Source organism: Salmo salar, chromosome ssa12, assembly GCF_905237065.1.
Source record: "Salmo salar chromosome ssa12, Ssal_v3.1, whole genome shotgun sequence".
Taxonomy (NCBI): Eukaryota; Metazoa; Chordata; class Actinopteri; order Salmoniformes; family Salmonidae; genus Salmo; species Salmo salar.
This window is the reverse complement of record NC_059453.1, coordinates 15,728,182-15,748,270: the sequence shown is the minus strand read 5'-3', so window position 1 is coordinate 15,748,270 and position 20,089 is coordinate 15,728,182. Positions and strand designations below refer to the sequence as shown.

The following is a 20,089-nucleotide window of genomic DNA, read 5'->3' as shown; positions in this document are numbered from 1 at the left end:
CCCCAGGTGAGTTCTGAGTGGCGCCATCTGCAGGTGGAGGTGATGGAGCCAGTGAGCAGGCTGAGTATCCTGGACTGCTGTGATGCCGCCATGCCTGTGGGCGTCAAGAAGACCTTCGTAGCCGACATCCTGACAGGAAACCCTGTGACCTTCCTGTGGACCTTTGACCTTAACCACCACCCCCTTCCCCACATCGGGAAGGAGGTGACCTACAACCCCGACCAGGCCGGGTCACTCACCATCTACCTGAGGTAAGGTATCAACTGAGTACGGGGCTATGGACGCAAAGGGATCAGTTCCCGCTGGCGCCGCCAATACCAAAATGTAGGCTATTAAAAGTCTGTACTGTAAGTCTGTACTGTAAGTCTGTTGTAAATGAGGCCATGTCAGTCACCCTCTAGTTGAGGTGACTTACCAACTGAATATGGGGCTCACAACACAAAGGTTGTGGGTTCTGCCAGAACCATTAATACTCTCTGTTGAGGTACCAACTGAGCCTTCCTTTGCAACGCCAGAATTCCCAGGTTTTACAGACATCCTGGTTGGAGGTTCCAGGATATCCTGCTGATTCTCTTCTGATTTCGGGAATCTTCTAACCAGGATTTTTGGAAATGCTGGTAATGTGGGGAAAGTTACTGTAATTTTGTAACCCTACGAACAATGCCAAGGTTGTTGGTTCGATTCCCACTGGGGCCACCAATATGAAAATCTGCACACTCTGTTACATGTTGCTTTGTATTTTCTATCTGCTAAATGATATCTTTCTTAATGCATCCAGGGTGTTCAACTTGCTAAACGGCCAGAACATCACCAAGCACATCCAGGTGCAGAACGTTCTGACAGAGGCCCGGGTGGAGGCCCAGCCCAGAGACACCTTCATCAACAAGACGGTGATGCTAACGGTGGGCATCACGCCTCAATCCACACCCGTTACCTACCTGTGGGACTTTAAGGACGGCTCTGCGCCCCGGCTCTCTGCCACCTCCTCTGTTGAACATGTGTACGCGTCCCCAGGTCAATACCTGGTCCAGGTATACTAGCTTTCTATTATTTATCATCGTCGTGTTTTTTACATGTTTATTTTCATGTGTTTCTTGATTTTGTATGAATGACAGCAAACCCAATTTCCCTTTTCTAGTGACTTTCTATAAGTACAACTATAATAAACATTATGTCTACTGTACAATACCGTTTTATTACACAAAGCTACACTTACAATTCTCTAACACCATTTTGTAACACTGAGATAGTTGTCATTCTTCCTCCCACCACTAGGGAATTTTCAGCACCCTAAATAAGGTTATACTTCTACTATGATAAACATTATTTTACACAAAGTAACAGTTTTGATTCACCTTCCCACCATTACTGTAAACCAACCCCCCAACCCCATTTTATAACAAACACAAATGTTATAAACACAGACTGACCGTAATTCTCCTCCCCACCACTAGGTGAACTGTAGTAACTTGGTGAGCTGGGTGGTAGCCAGGGTGGAGGTGACCATCAGGGTGTTGGAGTGTGAGGAGCCAGAGGTTCAGGTAGTTCAGGCTCCTAGGCTAGCCATCTGGCGCTACCAGCCCACCCTGGTGGAGGCTAGCGTGGACCTGAAGGCTTGCATCCGCTACGGAGCCCAGTACCTCTGGGAGATCTTCTCCACCCCGCACTGCAACTACGACCACTCGGTACTACTTCTTAAATCAATATGTTGTTCTGTATTGTGTTGATTATCCACTGTCAATAATACAATCTCAAACAATTGACCCTTCGCTAAGCCTCGGCCCCTTTGTTACTGTTGCAACCTCGGGGGGAAAAGCTCTGGGCCAGATCTTTGTGAAGCGTCAATTGTTGCACCTCAGCAGTCAAGTTTTCAAGATGGAGCACTTTCAGTACAGAGCAAAAACCTTGGTGATGATGCGTTGTGACTCTATTCACCCTCCGACCTCCAGGGGGCAGCACCTCTGGCCTCTAAGATCCCTCTCCCGGGGGAAGTAGACGTGCGACGGCTGCAGCTCTCGGTGCCCAAGATGGCTCTGCGTTCGGGGAACTACTCGCTGGTGTTCTCCCTGTCCTACCAGGGGGTTCCCCTGAGGAAGGCTGCCTGTCTACAGCTAACCGTCATGGCCGCCCGCCTGGTACCTATCATAGAGGGAGGGACCTACAGGTAAGAGGGGCAGATGCTGTTGAAGGAGTAGTTCATTTTTTTTACAATAAAAATAAATGAAGAACACAATAAAATCACTGATTGCAGGCCAAAATAAAAATAAGATTTAAAAACCTTAAAGGAGGAGTTCAGTATTTGTAAACTCTGTTAGATGGTTATGGGCCAGGAGAAACTGTAATCCATAGTCTAGTGTAGACTACTTTCAGGGGCCAGGAGAAACTGTAATCCATAGTCCATTGTAGACTACTTTCAGGGGCCAGGAGAAACTGTAATCCATAGTCCATTGTAGACTACTTTCAGGGGCCAGGAGAAACTGTAATCCGTAGTCCATTGTAGACTACTTTCAGGGGCCAGGAGAAACTGTAATCCATAGTCCAGTGTAGACTACTTTCAGGGGCCAGGAGAAACTGTAATCCATAGTCCATTGTAGACTACTTTCAGGGGCCAGGAGAAACTGTAATCCATAGTCCAGTGTAGACTACTTTCAGGGGCCAGGAGAAACTGTAGTCCATAGCCCATTGTAGACTACTTTCAGGGGCTAGGAGAAACTGTAATCCATAGCCCATTGTAGACTACTTTCAGGGGCCAGGAGAAACTGTAATCCATAGTCCATTGTAGACTACTTTCAGGGGCCAGGAGAAACTGTAATCCATAGTCCAGTGTAGACTACATTCAGGGGCCAGGAGAAACTGTAATCCATAGTCCAGTGTAGACTACTTTCAGGGGCCAGGAGAAACTGTAATCCATAGCCCATTGTAGACTACTTTCGGGGGTCAGGAGAAACTGTAATCCATAGTCCAGTGTAGACTACTTTCAGGGGCCAGGAGAAACTGTAATCCATAGCCCATTGTAGACTACTTTCAGGGGTCAGGAGAAACTGTAATCCATAGTCCAGTGTAGACTACTTTCAGGGGCCAGGAGAAATTGTAATCCATACTCCAGTGTAGACTACTTTCAGGGGCCAGGAGAAACTGTAATCCATAGTCCAGTGTAGACTACTTTCAGGGGCCAGGAGAAACTGTAATCCATAGTCCATTGTAGACTACTTTCAGGGGCCAGGAGAAACTGTAATCCATAGTCCAGTGTAGACTACTTTCAGGGGCCAGGAGAAACTGTAGTCCATAGCCCATTGTAGACTACTTTCAGGGGCTAGGAGAAACTGTAATCCATAGTCCAGTGTAGACTACTTTCAGGGGCCAGGAGAAACTGTAATCCATAGTCCATTGTAGACTACTTTCAGGGGTCAGGAGAAACTGTAATCCATAGTCCAGTGTAGACTACTTTCAGGGGCCAGGAGAAACTGTAATCCATAGTCCAGTGTAGACTACTTTCAGGGGCCAGGAGAAACTGTAATCCATAGTCCATTGTAGACTACTTTCAGGGGCCAGGAGAAACTGTAATCCATAGTCCATTGTAGACTACTTTCAGGGGCCAGGAGAAACTGTAATCCATAGTCCAGTGTAGACTACTTTCAGGGGCCAGGAGAAACTGTAATCCATAGTCCAGTGTAGACTACTTTCAGGGGCCAGGAGAAACTGTAATCCATAGTCCAGTGTAGACTACTTTCAGGGGCCAGGAGAAACTGTAATCCATAGTCCATTGTAGACTACTTTCAGGGGCCAGGAGAAACTGTAATCCATAGTCCAGTGTAGACTACTTTCAGGGGCCAGGAGAAACTGTAATCCATAGTCCAGTGTAGACTACTTTCAGGGGCCAGGAGAAACTGTAATCCATAGTCCATTGTAGACTACTTTCAGGGGCCAGGAGAAACTGTAATCCATAGTCCAGTGTAGACTACTTTCAGGGGCCAGGAGAAACTGTAATCCATAGCCCATTGTGGACTACTTTCAGGGTGAGGAACCATCTAACATCAAGTTGTAAAAATCTGAACTACTCCTTTTAGGGTAAAACAAAACAACATCCCTTGTTTTGTTTTCAGATCATAAAATGATCCTTTTTACTGCACTTGAAATAAAGTTATCTCTGATGTGGTACTTCCAGGGTGTCGTCCAGGACCCAGGACCTGCAGCTGAGTGCTGAGCAGAGCTATGATCCCAACATGAACCTGGACAGCCAGTCACTACTCTACTACCACTGGGACTGTGTCACTACCTCCAAGGTAAGAACACACATACAGTTGAAGTGGGAAGTTTACGTACACTTAGGTTGGAGTCATTAAAACTAGTTTTTCAACCACTCCACAAATTTCTTGTTAACAAACTATAGTTTTGGCAAGTCGGTTAGGACATCTACTTTGTTCTTGACACAAGTAATTTTTCCAACAATTGTTTACAGACAGATTATTTAACTTATAATTCACTGTATCACAGTTCCAGTGGGTCAGAAGTTTACAAACACTAAGTTGACTGTGCCTTTAAACAGCTTGGAAAATTCCAGAAAATGACTTCATGGCTTTAGCTTCTGATAGGCTAATTGACGTCATTTGAGTCAATTGGAGTTGTACCTGTGAATGTATTTCAAGACCTACCTTCAAACTCAGTGCCTCTTTGCTTGACATCATGGGAAAATCCAAAGAAATCAGCCAAGACCTCAGAAAAAAAATTGTAGACCTCCACAAGTCTGGTTCATCCTTGGGAGCAATTTCCAAATGCCTAAAGGTACCACATTCATCTGTACAAACAATAGTACGCAAGTATAAACACCATGGGACCACGCAGCCATCATACCGCTCAGGAAGGAGACACGTTCTGTCTCCTAGAGATGAACATACTTTGGTGCGAAAAGTGCAAATCAATCCCAGAACAACAGCAAAGGACCTTGTGAAGATGCTGGAGGAAACAGGTACAAAAGTATCTATAGCCACAGTAAAACGAGTCCTATATCAACATAACCTGAAAGGCCGCTCAGCAAGGAAGAAGGCACTGCTCCAAAACCGCCATAAAAAAAAGCCAGACTACGATTTGCAACTGCACATGGGGACAAAGATCGTACTTTTTGGAGAACCGTCCTCTGGTCTGAGGAAACAAAAATAGAACTGTTTGGCCATAATGACCATCGTTATTTTTGGAGGAAAAAGGGGGATGCTTGCAAGCTGAAGAACACCATCCCAACTGTGAAGCACGGGGGCAGCAGCATCATGTTGTGGGGGTGCTTTACTGCAGGAGGGACTGGTGCACTTCACAAAATAGATGGCATCATGAGGATGGAAAATTATGTGGATATATTGAAGCAACATCTTAAGACATCAGTCAGGAAGTTAAAGCTTGGTCGCAAATGGGTCTTCCAAATGGACAATGACCCCAAGCATACTTCCAAAGTTGTGGCAAAATGGCTTAAGGACAACAAAGTCAAGGTATTGGAGTGGCCATCACAAAGCCCTGACCTCAGTCCTATAGAAAATTTGTGGGCAGAACTGAAAAAGCGTGTGCGAGCAAGGAGGCCTACAAACCTGACTCAGTTACACCAGCTCTGTCAGCAGGAATGGGCCAAACTTCACCCAACTTATTGTGGGAAGCTTGTGGAAGGCTACCCGAAATGTTTGACCCAAGTTAAACAATTTAAAGGCAATGCTACCAAATACTAATTGAGTGTATGTAAACTTCTGACCCACTAGGAATGTGATGAAAGAAATAAAAGCTGAAATAAATCATTCTCTCTACTATTATTCTGAGATTTCACATTCTTAAAATAATGTGGTGATTCTAACGACCTAAGACACAGGGAATTTTTACTGGGATTAAATGTCAGAAATTGTGAAAAACTGAGTTTAAATGTATTTGGCTAAGGTGTATGTAAACTTCCGACTTCAACTGTATCAGTTAATCAATCAAACGTATTTTATGACATCAGCAGTTGTTATAGTTACCCGGCCTAGACCCCAGGAAGGAAGCAAAGCCAGAGCACAGTTGCCAGGAAGAAACGTAGAGGGCAACCGGCTCATGGGAATTATGGGAGTTACTCTGTAATCATCCAGATATCCGTATGTTTTCAGAGTCATCTGTCCCTATAGGACATAATTACTGTGTTAAATAAATGAGGGTTTGGCTTTGATTGAAGCAGCTGATTACTGGCGAGGAGATGTGTGGTCAGACAGGGTCTGTGTTGTGTTGGTACTTGGTAGTACGTGAATATTTGAGATGGACAGAGCTGAAGCTGGGTGGAAGGCTTTCAGACCCTTCTGACTGGCTGAACCATGAGAGGAATCTCTACTGGGAAGAATACTCTCTCTTTTTCTTCTCTCTCTCTCTCTCTCTCTGTCTGTCTCTCTATCTGTCTATCTCTCTGTCTGTCTCTCTGTCTCTCTTTGTCTCTCTCTCTCTCTGTATGTGTCCTAGCTCCTGCTGTGAAGGAGAGATTAGATATTTATCAGTTGTACGAACTTGTGCGTCATTGACTGTGTGCCCTGTTCAGAATAAAAGCATAGCCCACAGATACACACACACACACACACACACACACACACACACACACACACACACACACACACACACACACACACACACACACTTTCTCTAAGTCGCTTAGGCACTTGTTGACATTAGTCCAAAACCCCTCTCTCCCCTCGACCTCTCCTCCATAAACCCCTCTCTCCCCTCGACCTCTCCTCCATAAACCCCTCTCTCCCCTCTACCTCTCTCCTCCATAAACCCCTCTCTCCTCTCTACCTATCTCCTCCATAAACCCCTCTCTCCCCTCTACCTCTCTCCTCCATAAACCCCTCTCTCCCCTCGACCTCTCCTCCATAAACCCCTCTCTCCCCTCTACCTCTCTCCTCCATAAACCCTTCTCTCCTCCATAAACCCCTCTCTCCTCCATAAACCCCTCTCTCCCCTCTACCTCTCTCCTCCATAAACCCCTCTCTCCTCCATAAACCCCTCTCTCCTCCATAAACCCCTCTCTCCTCCATAAACCCCTCTCTCCTCCATACTACATGTGTTATTGGAATAAGACTGAGGTAACACCTCTCTCCTCCATACTACATGTGTTATTGGAATAAGACTGAGGTAACACCTCTCTCCTCCATACTACATGTGTTATTGGAATAAGACTGAGGTAACACCTCTCTCCTCCATACTACATGTGTTATTGGAATAAGACTGAGGTAACCCCTCTCTCCTCCATACTACGTGTGTTATTGGAATAAGACTGAGGTAACACCTCTCTCCTCCATACTACGTGTGTTATTGGAATAAGACTGAGGTAACACCTCTCTCCTCCATACTACGTGTGTTATTGGAATAAGACTGAGGTAACACCTCTCTCCTCCATACTACATGTGTTATTGGAATAAGACTGAGGTAACACCTCTCTCCTCCATACTACGTGTGTTATTGGAATAAGACTGAGGTAACACCTCTCTCCTCCATACTACATGTGTTATTGGAATAAGACTGAGGTAACCCCTCTCTCCTCCATACTACATGTGTTATTGGAATAAGACTGAGGTAACACCTCTCTCCTCCATACTACATGTGTTATTGGAATAAGACTGAGGTAACCCCTCTCTCCTCCATACTACATGTGTTATTGGAATAAGACTGAGGTAACACCTCTCTCCTCCATACTACATGTGTTATTGGAATAAGACTGAGGTAACACCTCTCTCCTCCATACTACGTGTGTTATTGGAATAAGACTGAGGTAACACCTCTCTCCTCCATACTACGTGTGTTATTGGAATAAGACTGAGGTAACACCTCTCTCCTCCATACTACGTGTGTTATTGGAATAAGACTGAGGTAACACCTCTCTCCTCCATACTACGTGTGTTATTGGAATAAGACTGAGGTAACACCTCTCTCCTCCATACTACGTGTGTTATTGGAATAAGACTGAGGTAACACCTCTCTCCTCCATACTACATGTGTTATTGGAATAAGACTGAGGTTGAACAGTCCCTAACAGTGAAAAGAAGAAAGTCAGTGGTGCCCAAACAGTGAAGTGACTGGAAAATAGTATGACACCTTCAGCTGTTTTCTAGAATGTTCTCCTCTTCTCCTCATGCTTACAGAAGGCTTTTACATTCCACTGCCGTCTTCCTTTTTCCTCTGCGTTAAAAGAGGGAGTCCTCTCTCTCTCTCCTTTCTCTCTCTCTCTGGGGCCTTGCGTAGGATTATGGGTAGTCCGTATGGGCCTCTTTGAGACAAAACAGACTTGGAACGTCCAATTAAACCGCTTTCCCCTTGAATCTGTTCTTTTCAAAGTGCTTTTTACTGAGAATTCAGTGGGTTTGTAATATTTTTAGTCTGTAATGTTACATGGTTGACATCTGGTAATTGGTTTTAGTGAGCACAGGCTTGGCTGCTCTGAAGACAACTTGGGTTTAATGGTGTGTGTCTGCCTGGCAAGAACACAACTATACCGGACCTGTTAGCATGTGTAGCAGGAAATTGTCTGCGAAGAGAGAGTGCTCTGAGAGTGTTCTGGGAAAGAGTTGTGTGTGTGTGTGTGTGTGTGTGTGTGTGTGTGTGTGTGTGTGTGTGTGTGTGTGTGTGTGTGTGTGTGTGTGTGTGTGTGAAATAAGGAGGAAAATGGAGAGAACGAGAGAAAAATAATGACAAGGGAAAGAAGGGTGGAGGAAGAGGAGAACAAGATGAGGTTGAGGGAAGTAGAAAATGAGAAAATCTTGTTGGCAAATTGAGAGAGAACATGAGGGGAGGGGGAGGGAGAGGAAGAGATGGGGAGGGAAGGGAGGGAAGTGATGGAGAGGGAGGGAGAGAGGGAGGGGAGGGAGAGAGGGAGGAAGAGATGGAGAGGGAGGGGAGGGAGAGAGGGAGGGGAGGGAGAGAGAGAGGAAGAGATGGAGAGAGAGGGGAGGGAGAGAGAGAGGAAGACATGGAGAGGGAAGGGAGGGAGGGAGGGAAGTGATGGAGAGGGATGGGAGGGAGGGAGAGGAAGAGATGGAGGGAGAGGGAGGGAGAGAGGGAGGAAGAGATGGAGAGGGAGGGAGAGAGGGAGGGGAGGGAGAGAGGGAGGAAGAGATGGAGAGGGAGGGAGGGAGAGAGGGAGGGAGGGGAGGGAGAGAGGAAGAGATGGAGAGGGAGGGAGGGAGAGAGGGAGGGAGGGGAGGGAGAGAGGAAGAGATGGAGAGGGAGGGAGGGAGGGAGAGAGGGAGGAAGAGATGGAGAGGGAGGGGAGGGAGAGAGGGAGGGGAGGGAGAGAGAGAGGAAGAGATGGAGAGAGAGGGGAGGGAGAGAGAGAGGAAGACATGGAGAGGGAAGGGAGGGAGGGAGGGAAGTGATGGAGAGGGATGGGAGGGAGGGAGAGGAAGAGATGGAGGGGGAGGGAGGGAGAGAGGGAGGAAGAGATGGAGAGGGAGGGAGAGAGGGAGGGGAGGGAGAGAGGGAGGAAGAGATGGAGAGGGAGGGGAGGGAGAGAGGGAGGAAGAGATGGAGAGAGAGGGAGGGAGAGAGGGAGGGGAGGGAGAGAGAGAGGAAGAGATGGAGAGGGAGGGGAGGGAGAGAGGGAGGGGAGGGAGAGAGGGAGGAAGAGATAGGAAGGGAGGGAGGGAGGGAAGAGAGGGAGAGGAGGGAGAGAGAGGAAGAGATGGAGAGAGAGGGGAGGGAGAGAGAGAGGAAGAGATGGGGAGGGAAGGGAGGGAGGGAAGTGATGGAGAGGGAGGGGAGGGAGAGGAAGAGATGGAGAGGGAGGGAGGAGAGTGATAGAAGGGAGAGAGGGAGAGGGAGGGGAGGGAGAGAGAGAGGAAGAGATGGGGAGGGAAGGGAGGGAGGGAGGGAAGTGATGGAGAGGGATGGGAGGGAGAGGAAGAGATGGAGAGGGAGGGGAGGGAGAGAGGGAGAGGGAGGAGAGAGGGCAAGAGAGGGAAAGGGGGAGGGAGGAGAGAGGGTGAGAGAGGGAGAGAGAGGGACATAATAAGTGGTCCAAACTGCACCACTAACAGAGACTGAAGAGGAGAGTCATGTCCTTGAACCAACATTCCCTCACCTTGGAAACCTTGGAACCAATAATAATGTTGGATGAACGTCAGACACACACAATCATATTTCACATATAATCATTTAATCATAGTTGTCTCTCTCTCTCCCACCCTCCCTCCTCCCAGGGGCCATTGTACTGTTCCAGTCTGAACTTTGGTCTGGGGTCCAGTGGTCCTGTCCTGGGTATCCCTGGCTCTGAGCTCCAGGCAGATGTAGAGTACACCTTCAGACTGACGGTTCGCAAGGAGGGAATGGCCCCAGAGTCTACTACACAGACCGTGAGTACACACACACACACACACACACACACACACACACACACACACACACACACACACACACACACACACACACACACACACACACACACACACACACACACAGACCGTGAGTACACACGCACACATACACAGACCATGAGTACACACGCACACACTGACAGACCGTGAGTACACACGCACACACACACAGACCGTGAGCACACACTCAGACAGACCGTGAGTACACACACACACACACAGACAGACCATGAGTACCACACACACACACACACACACACACACAGACAGACCGTGAGTACACACACACAGACAGACCCTGAGTACACACACACACACACACACAGACAGACCCTGAGTACACACACACACACACACACACACACACACACACACACACACACACACACACACACACACACACACAGACACGACACACACACACACACACACACACACACACACACACACACACACACACACACACACAGACAACCGGAGCACACACACACACACACACACACACACACACACACACACACACACACACACACACACGACAGACAGACAGACCGTGAGTACACACACACAGACAGACCCTGAGTACACACACACACAGACAGACTGTGAGTAGACACGCACACAGACAGACCGTGAGTACACACACACACACACACACACACACACACACACACACACACACACACACACACACACACACACACAGACAGACCCTGAGTACACACACACACACAGACAGACTGTGAGTACACACACAGACAGACAGTGAGTACACACACACAGACAGACCGTGAGTACACACACAGACAGACCGTGAGTACACACACACAGACAGACAGACCGTGAGTACACACACATACACACACACAGACCGTGAGTACACACACACAAAGACCGTGAGTACACACACACACACACACACAGATCTTGAGTACACACATACACACACACACACACACACACACACACAGACCGTGAGTACACACACACACACACACACACACACACACACACACACACACACACACACACACACACACACACAGACAGACAGACAGACTGTGAGTAAACACACACACACACACACACACACACACACACACACACACAGACAGACCCTGAGTACACACACACACACACACACAGACCATGAGTACACACACACAGACAGACCGTGAGTTCACACACACAGACAGACAGATGAAATGTTTACTATTCTATTCAGATCTCTGTTGTCTGCATCTCTACATTGTTCTTTGTAGTCCATTTGTTTAATTAGAATATGTAAATGTTTTGATTTGTTAGTGTTTTATGACTGGTATTGTTTATGCAGCAGATACATGTTCAGCCAACACAGACTTGATGAAAAGGTTGTTGTTTCTTGACTCCCATAGCTACAACATTAGCATATTACCCATCATCATTAGCAAGGCGGTCTGCTACGGAGCAGAGCTCCTTACAGGCTGTTTTTCAGTCGTGTTCAGTCTGAAAGAACACGGTTAGACATGTGGTTGTAGCTCCACTCGCCCACTGCTGCTAACCACTACCTGATACCTGACCAGGCTGTGTGGAACGGTCCCTAACCCACCGCTGCTAACCACTACCTGATACCTGACCAGGCTGTGTGGAACGGTCCCTAACCCACCGCTACTAACCACTACCTGATACCTGACCAGGCTGTGTGGAACGGTCCCTAACCCGCCGCTACTAACCACTACCTGATACCTGACCAGGCTGTGTGGAACGGTCCCTAACCCACCGCTGCTAACCACTACCTGATACCTGACCAGGCTGTGTGGAACGGTCCCTAACCCACTGCTGCTAACCACTACCTGATACCTGACCAGGCTGTGTGGAACGGTCCCTAACCCACCGCTACTAACCACTACCTGATACCTGACCAGGCTGTGTGGAACGGTCCCTAACCCACTGCTACTAACCACTACCTGATACCTGACCAGGCTGTGTGGAACGGTCCCTAACCCGCCGCTACTAACCACTACCTGATACCTGACCAGGCTGTGTGGAACGGTCCCTAACCCACCGCTACTAACCACTACCTGATACCTGACCAGGCTGTGTGGAACGGTCCCTAACCCACCGCTACTAACCACTACCTGATACCTGACCAGGCTGTGTGGAACGGTCCCTAACCCACCGCTACTAACCACTACCTGATACCTGACCAGGCTGTGTGGAACGGTCCCTAACCCACCGCTACTAACCACTACCTGATACCTGACCAGGCTGTGTGGAACGGTCCCTAACCCACTGCTACTAACCACTACCTGATACCTGACCAGGCTGTGTGGAACGGTCCCTAACCCACTGCTACTAACCACTACCTGATACCTGACCAGGCTGTGTGGAACGGTCCCTAACCCACCGCTACTAACCACTACCTGATACCTGACCAGGCTGTGTGGAACGGTCCCTAACCCACTGCTACTAACCACTACCTGATACCTGACCAGGCTGTGTGGAACGGTCCCTAACCCACCGCTACTAACCACTACCTGATACCTGACCAGGCTGTGTGGAACGGTCCCTAACCCACCGCTACTAACCACTACCTGATACCTGACCAGGCTGTGTGGAACGGTCCCTAACCCACCGCTACTAACCACTACCTGATACCTGACCAGGCTGTGTGGAACGGTCCCTAACCCACCGCTACTAACCACTACCTGATACCTGACCAGGCTGTGTGGAACGGTCCCTAACCCACTGCTACTAACCACTACCTGATACCTGACCAGGCTGTGTGGAACGGTCCCTAACCCACTGCTACTAACCACTACCTGATACCTGACCAGGCTGTGTGGAACGGTCCCTAACCCACCGCTACTAACCACTACCTGATACCTGACCAGGCTGTGTGGAACGGTCCCTAACCCACCGCTACTAACCACTACCTGATACCTGACCAGGCTGTGTGGAACGGTCCCTAACCCACCGCTTCTAACCACTACCTGATACCTGACCAGGCTGTGTGGAACGGTCCCTAACCCACTGCTACTAACCACTACCTGATACCTGACCAGGCTGTGTGGAACGGTCCCTAACCCACTGCTACTAACCACTACCTGATACCTGACCAGGCTGTGTGGAACGGTCCCTAACCCACTGAATTGGACATGTAAAATGGTTATGGGAAAGCTTAAGGTTCAGTTAGAGGGAAAGGGGGATACCTAGTCAGTTGTACAACTGAATGTATTCATCTGAAATGTGTCTTCCGCATTTAACCCAACCCCTCTGAATCAGGGAGGTGCGGAGGGCTGGTTAGGGTAAGGGTAGTGGGTTAAGGTTAGGTTTAGGGTAGGGACGTCCCAACAATCCCGGATAGCACTGACCTATCGCGCGATTGTAGTAAGTAGAGATTGACTAGATCAAATCAACCTGATTCTAGCCTGGGTATCAGTCTGTTTTGTGCTAACGTTCCGTGGCTCGCCTAGCATGCCCTGCCAAACATTGGCACACGACACGGACTACAAGGAGTGGAATGTTAGCACGAAACAGGTCTGTGGATTTCAGGCTAACTTGGATGTTCAAATGGAGAGTAAAGCAGGACAGAGTGGAGCCATGGAGAGGAAGGGAAAGGAGTGTATGTCTCGGTAGAATGAGACACACCCTTTGTCTCAGAGGAGTAATCATGATTATGGTCATTATTTGAATGAAAAGGTTACAGGGCACGGGGACTTGCTCTGGAATATGTTTTGGGAGAGTTAACTGTCATTTACTAGTCTGTAAACCAACCTACTGGCATGCTAGTCTCTCTCTCAACCCCTTCCTCGCTCTCCCCCTCTCTCTCTCTCAACCCCCCTCCTCCTTTACCCCCCTCACCCCCACCCACTTTCCCTCCCCCTTTTTCTTTCTCTGTTAGTCTTGTTCCCTGAAATACAGATAATGAGCTTCCAGTAAATGTTGAAGTTCTCCTTCTCCCTCCCTCCCTCCCTCCCTCCCTCCCTCCCTCCCTCCCTCCCTCCCTCCCTCCCTCCCTCCCTCCACTACTGTTATGTTAGATGGAAGGTAGAGTAGAGTGCTGCTGTGTGAAGGGGTCATGTGAAGTGCATTCAGTGATTTAGGTGAAATAAGTGGACTGATGATGAAGCAATCTTCTCTTCTCTCAGAGTGGTCGTATCTCCATGGTGGAACAGTGTGTGTAATAGTGTGTTTCTCCCAGGTGATGGTCCAGAGTGGTCGTATCTCCATGGTGGAACAGTGTGTGTAATAGTGTGTTTCTCCCAGGTGATGGTCCAGAGTGGTCGTATCTCCATGGTGGAACAGTGTGTGTAATAGTGTGTTTCTCCCAGGTGATGGTCCAGAGTGGTTGTATCTCCATGGTGGAACAGTGTGTGTAATAGTGTGTTTCTCCCAGGTGATGGTCCAGAGTGGTCGTATCTCCATGGTGGAACAGTGTGTGTAATAGTGTGTTTCTCCCAGGTGATGGTCCAGAGTGGTTGTATCTCCATGGTGGAACAGTGTGTGTAATAGTGTGTTTCTCCCAGGTGATGGTCCAGAGTGGTTGTATCTCCATGGTGGAACAGTGTGTGTAATAGTGTGTTTCTCCCAGGTGATGGTCCAGAGTGGTCGTATCTCCATGGTGGAACAGTGTGTGTAATAGTGTGTTTCTCCCAGGTGATGGTCCAGAGTGGTCGTATCCCCATGGTCTATCTGGAGTGTGTGTCTTGTAAGGCCCGGTCCATCTTCGAGGTCAGTCAGAACTCCTACGTCTACCTGGCTGGAACCTGCACCAACTGTCACCACTTCCACCGCGGGGTAAGACTTGAAAGTGTGTGTGTGTGTGTGTGTGTGTGTGTCACCTCTGGCCCTATGCCTTTGAATTACTTAGCCACTCTGAGTCTACCAGTGTTCCCCTGTCTCAGTAAGATGAGGTCAGTGTCCCCCGTCTCAGTAAGATGAGGTCAGTGTCCCCCTGTCTCAGTAAGATGAGGTCAGTGTTCCCCTGTCTCAGTAAGATGAGGTCAGTGATCCCCTGTCTCAGTAAGATGAGGTCAGTGATCCCCTGTCTTAGTAAGATGAGGTCAGTGTCCCCCGTCTCAGTAAGATGAGGTCAGTGATCCCCTGTCTCAGTAAGATGAGGTCAGTGTCCCCCGTCTCAGTAAGATGAGGTCAGTGATCCCCTGTCTCAGTAAGATGAGGTCAGTGTCTCCCTGTCTCAGTAAGATGAGGTCAGTGTCCCCCTGTCTCAGTAAGATGAGGTCAGTGATCCCCTGTCTCAGTAAGATGAGGTCAGTGTCCCCCTGTCTCAGTAAGATGAGGTCAGTGATCCCCTGTCTCAGTAAGATGAGGTCAGTGTCCCCCTGTCTCAGTAAGATGAGGTCAGTGTCCCCCTGTCTCAGTAAGATGAGGTCAGTGTCCCCCTGTCTCAGTAAGATGAGGTCAGTGTCCCCCTGTCTCAGTAAGATGAGGTCAGTGATCCCCTGTCTCAGTAAGATGAGGTCAGTGTCCCCCTGTCTCAGTAAGATGAGGTCAGTGTCCCCCTGTCTCAGTAAGATGAGGTCAGTGTCCCCTGTCTCAGTAAGATGAGGTCAGTGATCCCCTGTCTCAGTAAGATGAGGTCAGTGTCCCCCTGTCTCAGTAAGATGAGGTCAGTGTCCCCCTGTCTCAGTAAGATGAGGTCAGTGTCCCCCTGTCTCAGTAAGATGAGGTCAGTGTCCCCCTGTCTCAGTAAGATGAGGTCAGTGATCCCCTGTCTCAGTAAGATGAGGTCAGTGATCCCCTGTCTCAGTAAGATGAGGTCAGTGTCCCCCTGTCTCAGTAAGATGAGGTCAGTGATCCCCTGTCTCAGTAAGATGAGGTCAGTGTCCCCCTGTCTCAGTAAGATGAGGTCAGTGTCCCCTTGTCTCAGCTTCTTTTGCTGAGTTTATAAGATATATTCTTCAAGAATCAATGAGTACATATCATTCATTTAAATGTCAGATTGGAGTTGTAATATAATTACTGTTAAACATCTCAACATGTTCTGTATGACCTGACCTCTCCTCTCTGACAACAGTTTAGACTGGAACTATCAACAGTAAAATACCTTTCACTTCTCTCTTTCTATCTGTCTCCCTCCCTCCTCTCCTAGCGTCTTCGTAAGGAGACCCTGGTCCTGGACTCCAGCAGACATTAATTCTCCCTCTCCTCCCCCGTAGCGTTGGACAGCAGTCACCCATCGTAAGGAGACCCTGGTCCTGGACTCCAGCAGACATTAATTCTCCCTCTCCTCCCCCGTAGCGTTGGACAGCAGTCACCCATCGTAAGGAGACCCTGGTCCTGGACTCCAGCAGACATTAATTCTCCCTCTCCTCCCCCGTAGCGTTGGACAGCAGTCACCCATCGTAAGGAGACCCTGGTCCTGGACTCCAGCAGACATTAATTCTCCCTCTCCTCCCCCGTAGCGTTGGACAGCAGTCACCCATCGTAAGGAGACCCTGGTCCTGGACTCCAGCAGCACAACAACCGGATGTGACGGTATGAACCTGGTTCTCCGCCAGGGCATCCTGCGAGACGGAGACTCCTACGTCTTCACCCTCCACGTAACCGACGGCAACATGGACCGCGAGGGCGTGGCGTCCATCACGCTACAGCCCAACATGCCCCCGGAGGGCGGGCAATGTGACATCCGAACAAGGGGAGGAGGAGAGGGGGGACCGATCAGAACACTGGTGGACAGGGTGCATTTCAACTGTTCAGGTAGACACACTCTATTCTACTCTACTATATTCTACTATATTCTACTATAATCTACTCTATTCTACTCTACTATGTTCTACTCTACTATATTCTACTATAATCTACTCTACTATATTCTACTATATTCTACTCTACTATATTCTACTCTACTATATTCTACTATAATCTACTCTACTATATTCTACTATATTCTACTCTACTATATTCTACTCTACTATATTCTACTATAATCTACTCTATTCTCCTATACTCTGTACTCTACTCTACTATACTCTACTATATTCTACTATACTCTACTATATTCAACTCTACTATATTCTACTATAATCTACTCTGTTCTACTATACTCTACTCTATTCTCCTATTCTCTGTTCTCTACTTTATTCTCCTATACTCCGTACTCTACTCTATACTCCTATACTCTATTCTACTATACTCTACTCTATTCTACTATACTCTGTACTCTACTTTATTCTCCTATACTCCGTACTCTACTCTATACTCCTATACTCTATTCTACTATACTCTACTCTATTCTCCTATACTCTGCACTCTACTTTATCCTCCTATACTCCGTACTCTACTCTATACTCCTATACTATATTCTACTCTACTATATTCTACTCTATTCTACTATACTCTACTATATTCTACTCTAATGTATTCTACTATAATCTACTCTATTCTACTATACTATAGTCTATTCTCCTATACTCTACTATATTATACTATACTATATTCCACTATACTCTACTCTCCTATACTATACTCTATTCTACTATACTCTAGTCTATTCTCCTATACTCTACTCTGTTCTACTATACTCTACTCTATTCTCCTATACTCTACTCTTTTCTACTATACTATATTATGCTATACTCTATTCTAATATACTCTACTCTACTATATTATCATATACTCTACTCTATTCTCCTCTACTCTTTTTTCCTCTACTCTAGTCTACTATACTCTAGTGTACTATACTCTATTCTACTATATTCTACTATACTCCACTCTATTCTCCTATACTCTTCTCTATTCTACTATACTCTACTCTATTATAATCTACTCTATTCTCTTATACGCTACTCTATTCTACTATACTCTATTCTCCTATACTCTCCTATACTCTATTCTCCTATACTCTATTCTCCTATACTCTACTCTATTCTCCTATACTCTACTCTATTCTCCTATACTCTACTCTATTCTCCTATACTCTATTCTCCTATACTCTTCTATATTCTCCTATATTCTCCTATACTCTATTATTTTCTCCTATACTCTACTCTTTTCTACTATACTCTATTCTACTATACACTATTCTACTATATTCTACTCTACTCTATTCTATTCTCCTATACTCTATTCTACTATACTCTACTATTTTCTACTATACTCTATTCTACAGTACTCTTCTTTATTCTCCTATATTCTACTATACCCTATTCTACTATACTCTTCTTTATTCTCCTTAATTCTCCTATACTCTACTCTATTCTCCTATACTCTACTCCATTCTCCCATACTGTATTCTACTATTCTCTTCTTTATTCTCCTATATTCTACTATACTCTACTTTATTATCCTATACGCTACTCTATTCTACTATACTCTATTCTACTATACTATACTCTCCTATACTCTACTATATTCTCCTATACTCTATTTTCCTATACTCTATTCTCCTATACTCTACTCTATTCTCCTGTACTCTACTGTATTCTCCTATACTCTATTCTCCTATACTCTATTCTCCTATACTCTACTCTATTCTCCTATACTCTATTCTCCTATATTCTCTTATACTCTATTCTTTTCTCCTATACTCTACTCTTTTCTACTATACTCTATTCTACTATACACTATTCAACTATATTCTACTATACTCTACTTAATTCTCCTATACTCTACTCTATTCTCCTATACTCTATTCTACTATACTCTACTATATTCTACTATACTCTATTCTACAGTACTCTATTCTCCTATACCCTATTCTACTATACTCTTCTTTATTCTCCTATATTCTCCTATACTCTACTCCATTCTCCCATACTGTATTCTACTATACTCTTCTTTATTCTCCTATACTCTACTCTATTCTACTATACTCTATTCTACTATACTATACTCTATTATCATATACTCTGCTCATTTTTACTATACTGTACTCTACTCTATTCCACTATACTCTACTCTATTCTCCTATACTTTATTATACTATACTCTTCTCTATTCTCCTATACTCTATTCTCCTATACTCTATTCTCCTATACTCTACTCTATTCTCCTATACTCTATTCTCCTATATTCTCTTATACTCTATTCTTTTCTCCTATACTCTACTCTTTTCTACTATACTCTATTCTACTATACACTATTCAACTATATTCTACTATACTCTACTTAATTCTCCTATACTCTACTCTATTCTCCTATACTCTATTCTACTATACTCTACTATATTCTACTATACTCTATTCTACAGTACTCTATTCTCCTATACCCTATTCTACTATACTCTTCTTTATTCTCCTATACTCTACTCCATTCTCCCATACTGTATTCTACTATACTCTTCTTTATTCTCCTATACTCTACTCTATTCTACTATACTCTATTCTACTATACTATACTCTATTATCATATACTCTGCTCATTTTTACTATACTGTACTCTACTCTATTCCACTATACTCTACTCTATTCTCCTATACTTTATTATACTATACTCTTCTCTATTCTCCTATATTCTACTATACTCTACTCTATTCTACTATACTCTACTATATTCTATTCTACTATACTCTACTCTATTCTACTATACTGTATTATATTATACTCTACTCTATTCTACTATACTGTATTATATTATACTCTACTCTATTCTACTATACTTTATTCTCCAATACTCTATTCTACTATACTTTATTCTACTATACTATATTCTACTCTATTCTACTCTACTCTTTTCTACTGTACTCTATTATACTCTACTCTATTCTACTATACTCTACTCTATTC

The 20,089-nt window shown here is 46.0% G+C and overlaps 1 protein-coding gene across 4 annotated transcripts in view; it reads left to right on the top strand.

The window, feature by feature from the left end:
• Positions 1 to 20,089, top strand: part of LOC106591398 (polycystin-1) — a 208,500-nt gene that overhangs the window by 92,212 nt on the left and 96,199 nt on the right. For all 4 annotated transcript variants that reach the window (XM_045690822.1, XM_045690823.1, XM_045690824.1 and 1 more), the window contains exons 21-28: positions 7 to 251; positions 779 to 1,031; positions 1,455 to 1,685; positions 1,950 to 2,164; positions 4,166 to 4,283; positions 10,188 to 10,340; positions 15,000 to 15,140; positions 16,769 to 17,063. In XM_045690822.1, the coding sequence (XP_045546778.1) occupies positions 7 to 251; positions 779 to 1,031; positions 1,455 to 1,685; positions 1,950 to 2,164; positions 4,166 to 4,283; positions 10,188 to 10,340; positions 15,000 to 15,140; positions 16,769 to 17,063 (1,651 nt within the window). The remainder of the gene's footprint in view (positions 1 to 6; positions 252 to 778; positions 1,032 to 1,454; positions 1,686 to 1,949; positions 2,165 to 4,165; positions 4,284 to 10,187; positions 10,341 to 14,999; positions 15,141 to 16,768; positions 17,064 to 20,089) is intronic.